The sequence below is a fragment of the Lepisma saccharinum genome, chromosome 8, assembly GCF_977018435.1.
Source record: "Lepisma saccharinum chromosome 8, izLepSacc3.1, whole genome shotgun sequence".
NCBI lineage: Eukaryota > Metazoa > Arthropoda > Insecta > Zygentoma > Lepismatidae > Lepisma > Lepisma saccharinum.
The window spans coordinates 77,427,112-77,441,237 of record NC_139236.1 but is presented as its reverse complement, the minus strand read 5'-3'; the positions used below and the strand labels follow the sequence as shown (position 1 = coordinate 77,441,237).

The following is a 14,126-nucleotide window of genomic DNA, read 5'->3' as shown; positions in this document are numbered from 1 at the left end:
AAATTCAGAGTTAACCCACAAATTAGCTGATTATCTGTTGCACCAACAGAAACGCCGGGTAAGATGAGAGTAAGAGGAGGATGAACATAATCCTTTGAGAACGGCGAGTAAAAGAGGAGTTAACCCACATGCAGCAGAGTAATGACTGCCATCCACAACCAGTAATGTACCACTCCAGATTTTCAAAACTAAATAAATATAAAATGGGAAGTAATGGACTCAACGACATAAAATTATAAATATATAGTATGTTATTAAATACAAGGTGTGACAAGAAAGTTCAGTGTGTTCCCTCCGGCAGGAATTCCTTGTGGATTATGCCATCACTGTCAAAGAAAATGATAAGCATCGTCTTGATGCGTGATTTTTACGCCTTGACCTTCTTCCAACGGGGTGATGCAGGAGAACGCCATTCCATGCTTTGGCGTTTCGTTTCAGGGTCGTACCTCAAACACCAGCTCTCATCCTCTGTAGCAATGCATTGCAAGAAATTTGGATCTGAATCTACCAGATTTCTTTCTCTTCCCACGCCTCAAAATCGCTTTGAAAGGTCAGAGATTTGAGGATATTCCGGACATCCAACGGAACGTGACGAGGGTCTTGAACACCATACCCTAAAGGAGATTTTTCTAAAAGTTTCCAGGACATGTACAGCCGTTCTCAACGGTGCATAGCCATGGGAGGGGACTACTTCAAAGGACAGTAAGGTAGGTTTCATTAAGAATTCGTCTACTTTCGATATTCAGGATCATTCACCGAACTTTATTGTCACACCTTGTATATACTCTGGCAGATGTTTACTGTGCACATTCTGCAGTACAGAGTTTGTAAAATTGAAAGTGCAATACAAATGTAAACATACACCCAGAAACACGGAACGATGTAAACATTAGCTATGAAATGATCGTGAATGCTATGTGGAGATACATGTGTATATATATATCGAAATCAACTACAAATATAACTGTAACACTACTTACAATAATATGTTTTTTCCTTTATTCCGTGCTTGAAATTTTCTCCTGTCCATTGCTTGTCACTGTTTAGGATACCAATGTACAATTACTTCCTTTCCTTGTTTCATACCACACCACGTGTAGAACCCATGCTAACCACGCCTTCTCGAAAGAGGTAATCAATCACGGACTTCCATCTGTATGACATTTAGCTACTTGCTTTGAGGCTGGATACACTCCTAGGGTTAATCCAGAGTGTCGTGACTCGATATGTTCATGGCACCTTTGATGTTGGTGCAACAGAAGATGATCGTAACTCGGGGATTAGCCTGACCCACGGATCTTTTTACTCTTGAGTTAGTTCAATGTAGGTGCAAACGGGCATGAGAGTATCAAACTTGTCCTACCTAAACTACGGTATGCACCAAAATATACAGTACTGAAACTCACGCATCTCGAACACGTGGTTGCGTTTGTCGACGGGGCATAGCTCCAGCTGCACGTGTTCACAGTAGTGCAAAGGAAGTTGTGTTGTGCAGTTGTTGTTGGAAATGGGTCTCTCGACGGAGGAAAAAGTATTCATAGTTGAGCATTATTTCCACTCATACGGAAGCGGTCGTGAAGGTGGACAGTTTGAAAAAGGTGACTGGTCTATATGCAACCCAAATGACAATCGTCCACTCCACATGCCCTAACCTAACCTAACCTTAGATTTCCTGACAGTTATGCAACCCAAAAGGCACGATTGTTATTTGGGTTGCATATAGACCAGTCACTATATTGTAACATGTCTTATACTTTTGTTCATCTTTTCATTTCAGTACTGTATATTTTGGCGCATACTGTACTTACATCACAAAGTGGAAGTGGAATGGAAAAAATCTTTCTTGGGAAAAAATAAATCAGAAAACCTGTTCACTACTCTATGCCCATTGTGATGACCTTCAACAATGAAGCAAGCTGGTCAACATGCTTTCAAGTTATGTCAATATCTTGGCAGGTTGTGTTTGTATTTGAGTGTCAGCCCTTGTTGGGCTCTGACTCATTATTTTCATTGTACTGATGAATGGCATGCTTTGCTTTTAACAATCACACAGAAAGTACAGGACATCAAACATATGTCCATGAAACGGCAAAGTGATATCATATTGGTACGTTATGACTTAGATCATGATGAATCAAGGTTAGGTTTTATAAAGGGTTAACATGATACATACCTCTGCTCTTAAGTAGAAGTGCAGTTACAGCACTATCTACACCACCTGAAATGGCACATATCACCCTCTTTATCTGCATGTCATGCACTAGGCTCTACTCATTCACAATTATCTTCATTATAGATGGATCATATTCCTTTTAAAAGAAGAGAAATTTAAACAAAAGTTTTATGTATATGATACCGTGCGTTCATTTCGATCTTCGGCCGAGAGATCGGGAGAAGCGTGGCGGGCGGCGCTGACGGAGATGCCGACATTTGCGGCCTTTAATGCCCGCTTATTTTTATAGACATATGCAGACATTTATATAAATATTGCAAAACGAGCACTAACCTTTGTTATAAGAGTACGGTTTTAATTTTTGTACCTTAGTGGCTGTATGTGCTGATTATTTTGACACGCCCATCTCCTGTGAAACACGGCGTAGAGGTTTGTTTGGAGAACGTTCTAACGCTGCACCAATTTCATCGAGTTTTGCTTCGGTTAGAATCACTCGTTTTTGCTTAGGTGTTTTAAAATTTAACGATCCAGTTTATCGTAATTTAAGGACAAGATGTCTAACCGTATCTCTATGTGGAGGTGAAACGCTTAGGAATTTATGTACAAATTGCCTACACACTTCCCGACACGAGTCTGTTTTCACGTAAGTGTCATACATAAAAATTCTTTGTTCTAAAGTGAAACTTGAGCTGGCATTCCAATCGTCTCACTGACACAACACATACACACACTGCAATAACACAAGTAACGACAAGTAACCAAGAATAACACTCTTGCGCACAGTACGAAATTAACACGCTCTTGGTATACATCTGCTCGCCACTATATTCACAGCTCTGTCTTAATCTAGTCGTGAAGGATCAAAAACTCGAGCTCGGAGATTTCGGATTGCAAGGAAGCTCACGAAAACCATTGACTTTTGACGGTTTCGTCTGCAGCGTAATCTTGATACAGTGTTGCACATTCGAAACCTCCAAACGATCCCCATCGATACAAAACTTTTTCAAGGATATAAACTTAAGCAGGACGTCACTGGTCAAAACTATGATTAAAATGTTTTATTATCTGTGGCTCTTAACATCGTTTCTAAAGCGTATTTATTTGTGTGATGAATTACAGAAGAACTTTTGCGTGTTATAACACAGGTTAGTGCTCGTTTTGCAATATTTATATAAATGTCTGCATTAGTCCATAAAAATAAGCGGGCATTAAAGGCCGCAAATGTCGGCATCTCCGTGAGCGCCGCCCGCCACGCTTCTCCCGATCTCTCGGCTGCAGATCGAAATGAACGCACGGTATTTATACATGCAAAACTGCTAAGTTACTTATATATACAACCCTATTACCATTCCAAAGTAAATTCTATTTTAAAATTAAATTATTTCTTCATGGCAGATTCTTGAGAATATAGGCTACAACTTTTTCATAAGTTAGACCTAGCTTTATAAAAAATATGACTTTAATACAGATGGAATAATTATAAATGAACAGAAAATAAATATACGCTTGTAGGAAATAAATTTTGGAGCCAACACTGCATGTTTAAGGTTTATCAGATGGTTGAAAAATAAGTTTTAGGTCGAGACTGTGTTTATTTCTTTAAAGGCATGGGGAACAGTTTCCACCAAGTCAGTGTTGCCAACTTAGCTCTTTTGGGCTAGATCTGGTTCTTCCGTGCACTCGTTTGGCTGTGAATGGGGGCACCTGCCCCCATGCCCCACTATGATGCCATCACTGGCTCCGACTGACATAGACAAACCTTTGCCACGTGCATACATTTTGCACGTGACGTGATATATATATATATTGTTATATTAGTTGCATCACCCCGTCCCCTCTTACCTTCCCAGCTACTTTTTATAGCACCGTGGAGACGACATAATATTGTTATCCAAGAATCCTTTTGACACATCCTTTCCTCTTGTACAAATATTTATTGTTTATAATTATCTTTCTTGATGTACAAATGTTTATTGTTATTATCTTAATCTCTGTTATTCATTTTGTAATTCTTAAGGTATTTTATATTTAAACCTATTACTGATATTGTCAGGATAGTGACTGACCTTTATGTACATATCTTGTATGAGCTGTTGCCATGGGAATTACGACTGTGTTTTTTGTCTTGACTTGAGTTTATTTTTCCAATGCCCGCTATGGAACACACAACGACAGGCACTCCTCCACAGACTCCTTCGACAAAAGGTTGCTTTCCCCTTCTCCTTGCCCACTCTACTTTCATCTCCTTCCCCCTCTATAATGTGGATTCTCTATGGATTTGCCAGACAGTGCGACTTTCGCTTTTGATTCCCTCCCTCATCATTACTGTATTATAGTGACAGTGAAGTGAAGTGTAAACCAATAATGTGCTGTTTCTATTAGTGCGCGAAATTATAGCCCTCAATGTTCTCAGACCGTTGCCCAAGACTGCTACCATTCAAGCGGTGAGGGGCATGAAGAAGAAGAAGAAGAAGAAGACTTGAGTTTTAAAGAGCGATCAAGCTGAATTGTAATATGCTAAAAAGTAAAATATACTTTTCTTTCTTAGTGAAAACTTGATTTTGATTTGGTTTGAACAACTAACGAAGAGAGATATTACCCAACACCCTGAGAGGCATCACGTGAATGCTACGAGTCTTCATGTGACCATTTTTATTGTGATTTAATTAAATAATCTCGTACTTTTGACTAAAAGAACGTGTCACTTTATTTTCGATTTCATAGACCATCGGTGGATTATTGAGACGAGTGATGCAGCTGGAAAACTTAGAATAAATTGGCATTACTTTAAAGTTAACGGTAATAGCAGCACCACCACCACCCCTTTGACAGCTAAAATTAAAGTACCCTAGGAGGCACTTTGGCTCTGTGCCAAAATCTTACACCCTCGATTTCGCAAACATTTCAAATATTTTTTGTTAAATAAATAAGTTTCTTGTAACAAAGGGTGTTTCTAAATAGCACGGAAGGTATTTTTTTTACATCTACGGCTACGAAACTTACGTTTTTTAATATTCAGTGGGAAATTTGAACACAACAACGACCTCGCAACTTCGAATGGCTGTACAGTCGTAAATACTTGCTTCTGCGCTCCAAAATTTTATTATTCACAATTAGCAGCATATAATCTTCATTAAAAAAAAAAAGGTAACAGTTTGTTATATCGGAGACACATTTAAATCGGATATTTTGTGTTTCTTACTTACCAATTGTGTATTGCGGAACATAGTTCAAGGTTTCAACCTTCGGTAAGAATTGACAATATAGAGAAAGTCTGTAATTCACTTCCTACTTCTTATACTCACTTCTTATGCACTCCTGGTGACGTATCTGGAGTTACGATTTGGGGGTCGCGTGTTAAAATTGTACATTTATGTGTAGAAGTTGTCTAAAATAACGTTGTTATTTACTGCGATAATTCTCCATAAAGAAACACAGAAACCATCTTTCATGCAAGAACAAAATTCGTTGCACTATAGCGTTGCCACACTGTTCAGAGCATTGTTCGTGGAAAGTGATTGAGGTTAGGCAGGAGAGGAAAGCGGGCTTCAATTACAGGTAAGTTTGGCAACAGTGCTTCATCATTGATTTCAGGAAAAATGGCATCTTCCTTAGTGAGGAAATATTGTTCGTCGGCTACGTGCTACAAAACTAGGAATTGCTTACTGAAAGTGATCATTGGTCCACAAATCATTCATGGATAACCATTTCAGGTAAGGTTAGGTTAGGTTAGGTTACGTTTAGTTAGGTTAGCCAAGTATAGTTATAATATTTCGTTCGTAAAACTACACATATACTCCACTGCTGATTTCAGGAAAAATGGCGTGTTCCATAGTGATGAAACATTGTTCGTCGGTTACGTGCTACAAAACTAGGAATTCCTTATTGAAAATGATCATTAGCCCACAAACCATTCACGGAAGGTTAGGTTAGGTAAGCATAGTTATAACATTTCATTTGTAAACCTACGCATATACACCTATAAAAAAAATTCAATCGGCTTTTTTTCAAATTTCCAGACATGACCCCCGGTTTTTTACAACAGATCCGTGATTAGGAGGCCAAAATTAGTTAGTATACCGAAAATTAACAAAATTGGAGACTTTCTCTATATTGTCAATTCGCTCCCAACCTTCTTCACCGAAAAATACCTACTATCGTGTTAGTCACTGGTGGAAATTATACATTATGCACAGGTAGCTGACATATAGCCCCATGAACCATTGACGGATAGCCCCACGAACCATTCACAGATAGCACCACGAACCATTCACATATAGCCCCACGAACCATTCACGGATAGCTCCACGAACCATTATGCACGGTAGCTGAAGGATAGCCCCACGAACCAATTCCATAAGGTTAGGTTAGGTTTGGTTGGGTTAGGCAAGCATAGTAAAAAAAAAAGGAGTTTGAAACACTGACAGTGGGTTAGGGCAATTGTGCGTCTGTGGGATATTTCTCTTGAAAAATATATGATTTGCCGGTCAGATTCCACGATGAAAGAAAATACCTCCACGAACATTGTAAAGCTTGGAGAAACTCATTTCCGTAAGTAGTTTCGGTAAAAATTAACTATCCTTCGGACACCTCTAATTTTTTCGTTTCGTCAATTTTTGACATTCGTACTTACGTATCTGCTTCGCGGAACATTCCTGAAGGTGTGTCAACGTTGTTTTGATGAAATTAATTGCAATTTTTCCCATTACCAGTACGTCTTTCTGATAGGCCTTTTCGCTTGCCTGAGACGAACTAACCTAACCACGTGCCAACGGTTCGTGGGGCTAGCGCCAATGGTTCGCAATTATTTCCAATTTCTAGATCCTGATACTAACACAGACACCAAATTTTAACTATGTTTCCTAACCTAACAGAACTAACCTAACCACGTGCCAATGGTTCGCAATTATTTCCAATTTCTAGATCCTGATACTAACACGACACCAAATTTTAACTATGTTTCCTAACCTAACAGAACTAACCTATCCACGTGCCAATGGTTCGTGGAGCTAGCTATTCTCCGTCAGAGAATTAATTTTTAACAAACAACATGAATTTCAGCTATGAAACATTCCCACATCACACAAAACACCTTCCCGATGTTCGACAATGCTACAGGAACTTATTACGGTAAGTAGTTTCTTCTGTAAAAATAAATAAATGTGTCCGAAGGATAGTAAACAAGTACCAAAGAATGTTTCGCGAAGCGGATAGGTAAGTACAAATGTCAAAAATTGACAAAACGAAGAAGTTATAGGTGTCCGGGGAATATCAGATTTTTACCATTTATTTTTCTGTTTGCCTAACCGAAAAATAAATTGAAAAAAAAAACCGCTCACACGTTACCTTGTAGAACTACCGCGTGGTTGCTGCACTGACAGGGGCGAACGCACGGAACATTTGATTCACGTAGTCGACGGTAATGGTGGCACGAGCTATCGTGCAACGGAGATACATGAATGTCGAAAAATACCTTACTTACAGGCCAAATAAGTTGCACGATTCGAAAAAACACTTTTCCCAGCTTCAGAAAGTCCACAGGAACTAAATTCCGTAAGTACTTTCTCGTCTTTTCTCCTGTAAATTTCAAGAAATGTGTTTCTGCTATATCTAATTGTTACCAAAAATACACATGTACCATGATTATTTTGGAATTAAACAACCGGAACTTGGGCCGCCTTTTTACCATAGCACATTATGGCAGTAGATTTGATTGCCATCAAATAAGCAACGCACTACAATTCTCAGAACAGAATGTAAAGTAAAGTTATTTGTAAAACGTCTTACACAAAAAGTTTTCACACTTTTTGGACTTGCACTGGAGAACGAATATAGAAAACTCGAAAAGCAGTGATTATATTGTTAGTCCCCTACCATAAAGCAAACGACAACAGCACATTTTCGTTATGTTTTGTACCTTTTTTATTCTAAGTTATTTTATATTGGCCTAACTAAACAATTATATCAAGTCTCCTCTCCATACAATATAATTTTCTATCGTTAACATGTTTCCTTTTCTATATGCTCTACGGTAAAGGACAACTTAGTAAAACACAGCAGGTTATGCGTCGTCCTTCTCGTTATTTTATTGGCTCCAACCACCTATTTTTGCGATTTCTAGCCAAAGTTGCTGAGTTCATGCATGGCTCATGTCCCGACACGTTAACATTTCACTTCCTTCAGCAGGGCGATTCACGAAAATGACTACAAAATCGAGTCTACAACGAAGTAGTAGTTTTTAGTAGTAAAAGATGTAGTAAAGTGCGATTCACGAAACCGTCTACTAAGAATCGACTACATCTTTAATTGTCTACAGCGCACGGCTACAAGGAAAGTGGTGAACTTGGCGAAACTAAGCAATATCTATGGAAATAATCGATATTTTAATCGATTGTTGTGCTATTTCCTTGACATTATCGATGCATGTCGTACTTCGAGATTCCGAGAGTTGTTTGTTTACGCAGAATGCACAGAAAACTAGTTTAGTTTGTTAAAACTGCGAAGTAATCGTAATGTATGCGTAACCGCAAAGTAATTTGTATAAAGTGAAAATACTCGTTGAATTAAAGCAAGTGTGTGTAAATACACGAAATTTAATAACAGATGCTATGTTTTACCTTACCTTCTACTGTATGTCACTGTTGAAACATATGCGGCAGAACTAAGGAATACTATTTTTCTTGTGTTGCAATTGAATCATGCAAAATGTAAAGACAGCTGATTTTTCATGATTGATTGATTGAGTTTATTGGTAACACCTTACTATACCGGAGACGGATTTCTTCAAATTTACAGGAGAAAGTACTTACGCAAATCATTTTCTGTAGCGTTGTTGATGTTCGGGAATGTAGTTTTGATCCATTTTAATGCGAAACCGTGTGGTTTTCTACGAAAATCTATTTCCGACGCGCTATTGCTGCTGCCGCCATTTGCTTTCTGCACGAGAGCACAATACGCTCTCGTATTTTCCGTATATGCTAAATTGAACGAAAGGAGTGCTAATGGAACCTAACCTAACCTAGTAGGCATACCTCGTCCCCGTGATGCTTCGTGAGGCTATCGTGAATTTTTGGGGCTGCCAGTGAAAGTTTGTGGGAAATAAGGAACAACAGTAAGGACCCGTTATTGTAAGAAATAGACATTATTTTCGTTAGAAATTCATTATTTCACCTAAAGAAATGTTCCGCAATGCAGAATAGTACGTTAGCAATGTAAAAAATTGCGAAATAAAACATTGATAGGTGTCTCCGGTATAGTAAAGTAGTACCAGTTTATTTTACTTCGCGTTTTGTGCCTCTTGGCTAATTTGCGAAGATGGGATGAGTGATGAAATAGATGAATGGACATTCACAAACAACCAAGCCCGACCGGGATTCGAACCCGGGACCCTTGGCGTCGCAGCACGATGTGCTAACCACCCGGCCACAGGATCGGGCAGCTGATTTTTCATGTTTGCCATTATTCGTAGCAGGAACGTCTACGTTTTCTTAACCTGTTCAAACCCATTAAGATTAACGTTGCCAGTTTCGTACAAACTGTTTCTCTTTACTCAACTTTATGCACAAATAGCCCTGCTGAGCAGCCATCATCTTATGCTAAGCACATTACATACACATTAAAAATAATACTAAATAAATGATTTACACATTTAATGTCTCTTCTGTACTGTTTTCAGTACATCAACAGGTGTTTTGTTGAAACATCTACTGTGTGTAGATTTTCAAGCAGATATGAAAACAAATCGTTTATCATGAGGAATGATAATTTATATTTACAGCCAATATGTTAAAGAAATGGTAGGAGAGTTGTCCATAACAGTTTTTCTGTTCTACACAATGTGAAATTTAAATGAAAATGTAAAAAAGTGGAGGACAATATGTGCTTCACTTCAACAGAATTCCATTCTTTAAAGCAACATATGATGTGGAATGAAAAAAATGAAAAGATATGAACTATTTGCCTATTATTTTTTCTCTTTGCTGTACATTAGATCTACTGTAGGTGTTTGGTAGAAAACCATTCAGTTTCAGTAGATTTCTAAGAAAACAGTAGAGTACAATTGATAACAGTTGTAAATAGAAATTCCCAGCTAATCGGGCCACTATGTACCTCCACTGAGTATCGAACCTTGTAAAGTAGAATCTGAACAATTGGAATCACTAGCGAAAATTAAGTTCAAGGTTCACGGATTACAAATGTCAGTAATTATTAGAACAAACTTTTGAATGTTTTTGTGCTCAAAAATTGTTCATGCCTTGAACTTGGCCAAACTTTTAATTGATGAATAAAATATTGTCATGTTACATGCTACATTTGTACATATGAATTTGATTTCTGACTGAATGCACATACTACGGAAACATAAAAGATAGGCCTACATGTTACTTCTTTTTTCTTTAAGGACGATTTTCATGTCCCATGTTATACTGTATGGAATTCTCAGCAGACAGTCATTCATTGTTTGTTGCCAAGAAGATGGACTAGTACTGCCACCACCTGGCCAAAAAACAACAACATACATTTGCATTATCTATAAGCAGCTAGTGACAGCAACTTGGAGTATGGTAAAAGCACCAAACCGTGACATACCTAACCTACTCACACCTGCATCTGAGATCAGAAATAAATCAAACTTAACCAGCCTAACCTTTTCAGATGTTTGTTTTTGCTATCAGATGCATATGCTAGTAGGTTTGGTGTTTTTAGCATGTAACACCAAGCTGCTGTTAGCTGCTCATGTAATATCTATGTATGTAATATCTATGTATAAGACAACCACTCACATCATATTTGCTTACACCTCAAATTTACAGAAATTTCATTCAATGAGAATGTCAAGAAATTCTTAAAAGTTACACACATCACAATTTGATACACTCCAGAATATACCTTGCATTCCTGTTGATAACAAAAAAGAAATGTTGACATTTGTAACAATTTGGATTAGAAATCACAGAACGACTTGAGATGACCGGACCCCTCTCCGATTTTCTTCACATTTGGCATACTCACTAATTGAGGCCTCCTAATCATGAATCCGAAGTTAAAATTTGTCGGAAACGTCTAGAAATTGCAAAATAAGCGAAAATAAAGCGTTAGTTTTCGGAATGGAAACTGTGAGAATTTTTTTTGTTTCACAAACAAATATGTATATTCCTGATACTACCACGACACCAAATTTTAACTATGTTTGCCTAACCTAACTATGCGCCAATGGTTCGCAATTATTTCCAATTTCTAGATCCTGATACTACCACGACACCAAATTTTAACTATGTTTGCCTAACCTAACCGAAACTAACCTAATCACGTGCCAATGGTTCGCAATTTCTAGACGTGACCGACAAATTTTAACTTCAGATTCGTGTTTAGGAGGCCTCAATTAGTGAGTATGTCAAATATGAAGAAAATCGGATAGGGGTCCGGTCATCTCAAGTCATACCTAAAATCACACAATAATGAAAGAACCAACCATATGGGATTATAGATTTCAAATAAAAATGCTCTGTTCACATATTTTTTTAACCTATTTATTGATTTATTTATTGCATTGATCTTCTGCTACTTTTGGCTAATCATGAAGATGGGGATGAGGAATGACATGTTTAAATTGACGAAAGGACACTCACAATAACATCCATGTCCTGGGAAGGATTTGAACCCTTAACTCCTGGCATCATAGCAAACCTTGCTAACCTCGATAACAGTTCGTTATATCGGAGACACATTTCTTCATTTTTACAGAAGAAACTACTTACAACGTTCATCGAGGTATTTTCTTTCATCCTGGAATCTATTTGATCGGGAAATCATGTATTTTTCAAGAGAAACATCTCAGCGACGCACAAGTGCCATTGCTTTCGCTACGTGAACTGGATGCTACATACGTTTGATGATGTAACCCCCTGTCAGTTTCCAACCCCCTTTTTTTAACTATGCTTGCCTAACCTAACCTTATCAGAAATGGTTTGTGGGGCTATCCGTCAGCTACCCATGCATAATGTACAATTTGCACACGTGACGAACACGATAGTAGGTATTTTTTGGTAAAGAAGGTTGGAAACACTGCATACCTACAACAGTAGTCAACCTCTGCCCACCATATTGTGTGTTACGGAAGCGAAAAAAGGAATAATAAAAACTACTCTCTATATGAAAAATTGTGTTTGTTTTTGTATAAAAAGCATAATGGCACCTTGAACTATGTTTCACAATACACAATTGGTAAGTACGAAACACAAAATATCCAATTTTAATGTGTCTCCGATATAACGAACTGTTACACTAACCTCTTTACCTATTTACACTAGAATGCTTTGGTGCACCAAATTAATTTAAAAAAAATCATGTTCTAATGCAATTTCCTCTCATCGTTTAAAAAATTACTAACCATTGTTATAACTGTATCTTTAGTCAAAACGAAAATAAATGTCTGATGAAAGGAGCGTGTGTTCTCCTGAAACGTCACAAAGAAAAACTGTTTTCTTATGCTTGAAATAACCGTAAACTACAGGAAAATATTTCCTCTCATTTATTAAATATTTTGAAAGTTATGTTGTTTTACAATATGGAAAAGAGTATATAGAACTTGCTCAAAATAGGGAAACATGGAAGGCCTGTGTTGCTGCAGCCATGAACCTTCGGGTTTAAGAAGGCTAGAGAGTTAGTTAGTTAGTTAGTTATGTTGTTTTACAATAATTGCTACCACAATTTTTTAACCGTTAAAAGATAAGTAGTGTTACATAATTAAACATGAATGTGCTGAGGGGTTGCCAATAGAGGAAATATAGTGCTTCTTGTTTATAATAGTGATATCCCTAATATTTTATATGCATCGAAAGATGTTTTATGCTGGCTAATACAGGATTTGAACTGAGAAGTTCATGTACAATACACTTCCCAAGCACAAATCCCATACCGTGCCTTGCATTAATGCTCCTGAGTCTGGATCCCAGGGAAGCCAGAATGAACTTGGAACCTGAGAAAAATAAAAAAATATATATATAGTTTGCACATGGTAATGAACACATAATCGTCACAACAAACTCTAAATGTTTACATGTGTTTGTGTCAGTACAGTGTACTGTTTTGTTCTAGCAGATAATATGTGCTCTATCTACACTATGCCCTAAGTATACAACGTGCTCTATCTACACTATGTCCTAAGTATACAATGTGTAAATAAAACCTGCTGTAAAGTACAATTTTTATCCACATCTAATTTTTAAATGACATATGTTTCAACAATTTGTACTAATGCATGATCATTATAAAAATTATTTCATAATAAATGCATAATTATTGTGCTGTGAATTTTATTTATAAATTAAGTAAATGCTTAATAAATTTATATAAAACTATATTTCACACAAATCTTGAGCACTGCACAAAGAAGAAAAATAGCTCTCATGGGACTTCATTGAAGCCCATTTTAACAATTGAGACGGTTAGGTTGATTTGATTTGATTTGCTTTATTTTGCTTCACTTTTCGCTAATTTGCGAAGATGGGAATGAGGGATGATATGATGAAATTGATGGATGGACACTCAGAAACAGCCATGCCCAGGTCAGGATTCGAACCCGGGATCCCTAGCATCATAGCACGATGTGCTAACCACATCGCTGGCAATTGAGAAGGCGAATGGATAAATAACAATAATAAAAACATCATCACAACGATTGTACACAACTGGCAAAAATATAGGCTGCTATGATAAGTGGTGTGTGTACTGTGAACATTTTCGATGCATGCGTTTGTATGATTTAGCAACCTTAAGTAGCCTATCAAGAGTTTTCATTTCTTTTCAGAAATGTTTTCACTATTTACTTTTGTCCTATTACAGCCATCGATAACCTATGCACATTTTTTTTTCACTTAAAGTTTGTGCTGCTGCTTCTCATCCGTCTGCCTGCAAGCACGTTCGTACAAAACCAAACTGCATACTGTTGGGG

The 14,126-nt window shown here is 37.4% G+C and overlaps 1 protein-coding gene across 1 annotated transcript in view; it reads right to left on the bottom strand.

Annotated features, from left to right (window-relative positions):
* The window catches only part of LOC145991171 (prolyl endopeptidase), a 97,812-nt gene extending 89,617 nt beyond the window's left edge, over nucleotides 1–8,195 (bottom strand). Inside the window, exons 1-2 of the mRNA XM_083127011.1 lie at nucleotides 8,091–8,195; nucleotides 2,174–2,309 (exon numbers count right to left, since the gene is read on the bottom strand). Coding sequence (XP_082983137.1) covers nucleotides 2,174–2,252 — 79 coding nt within the window. The 5' untranslated portion in view covers nucleotides 2,253–2,309; nucleotides 8,091–8,195. The remainder of the gene's footprint in view (nucleotides 1–2,173; nucleotides 2,310–8,090) is intronic.
* Nucleotides 8,196–14,126: the final 5,931 nt, after the last annotated feature.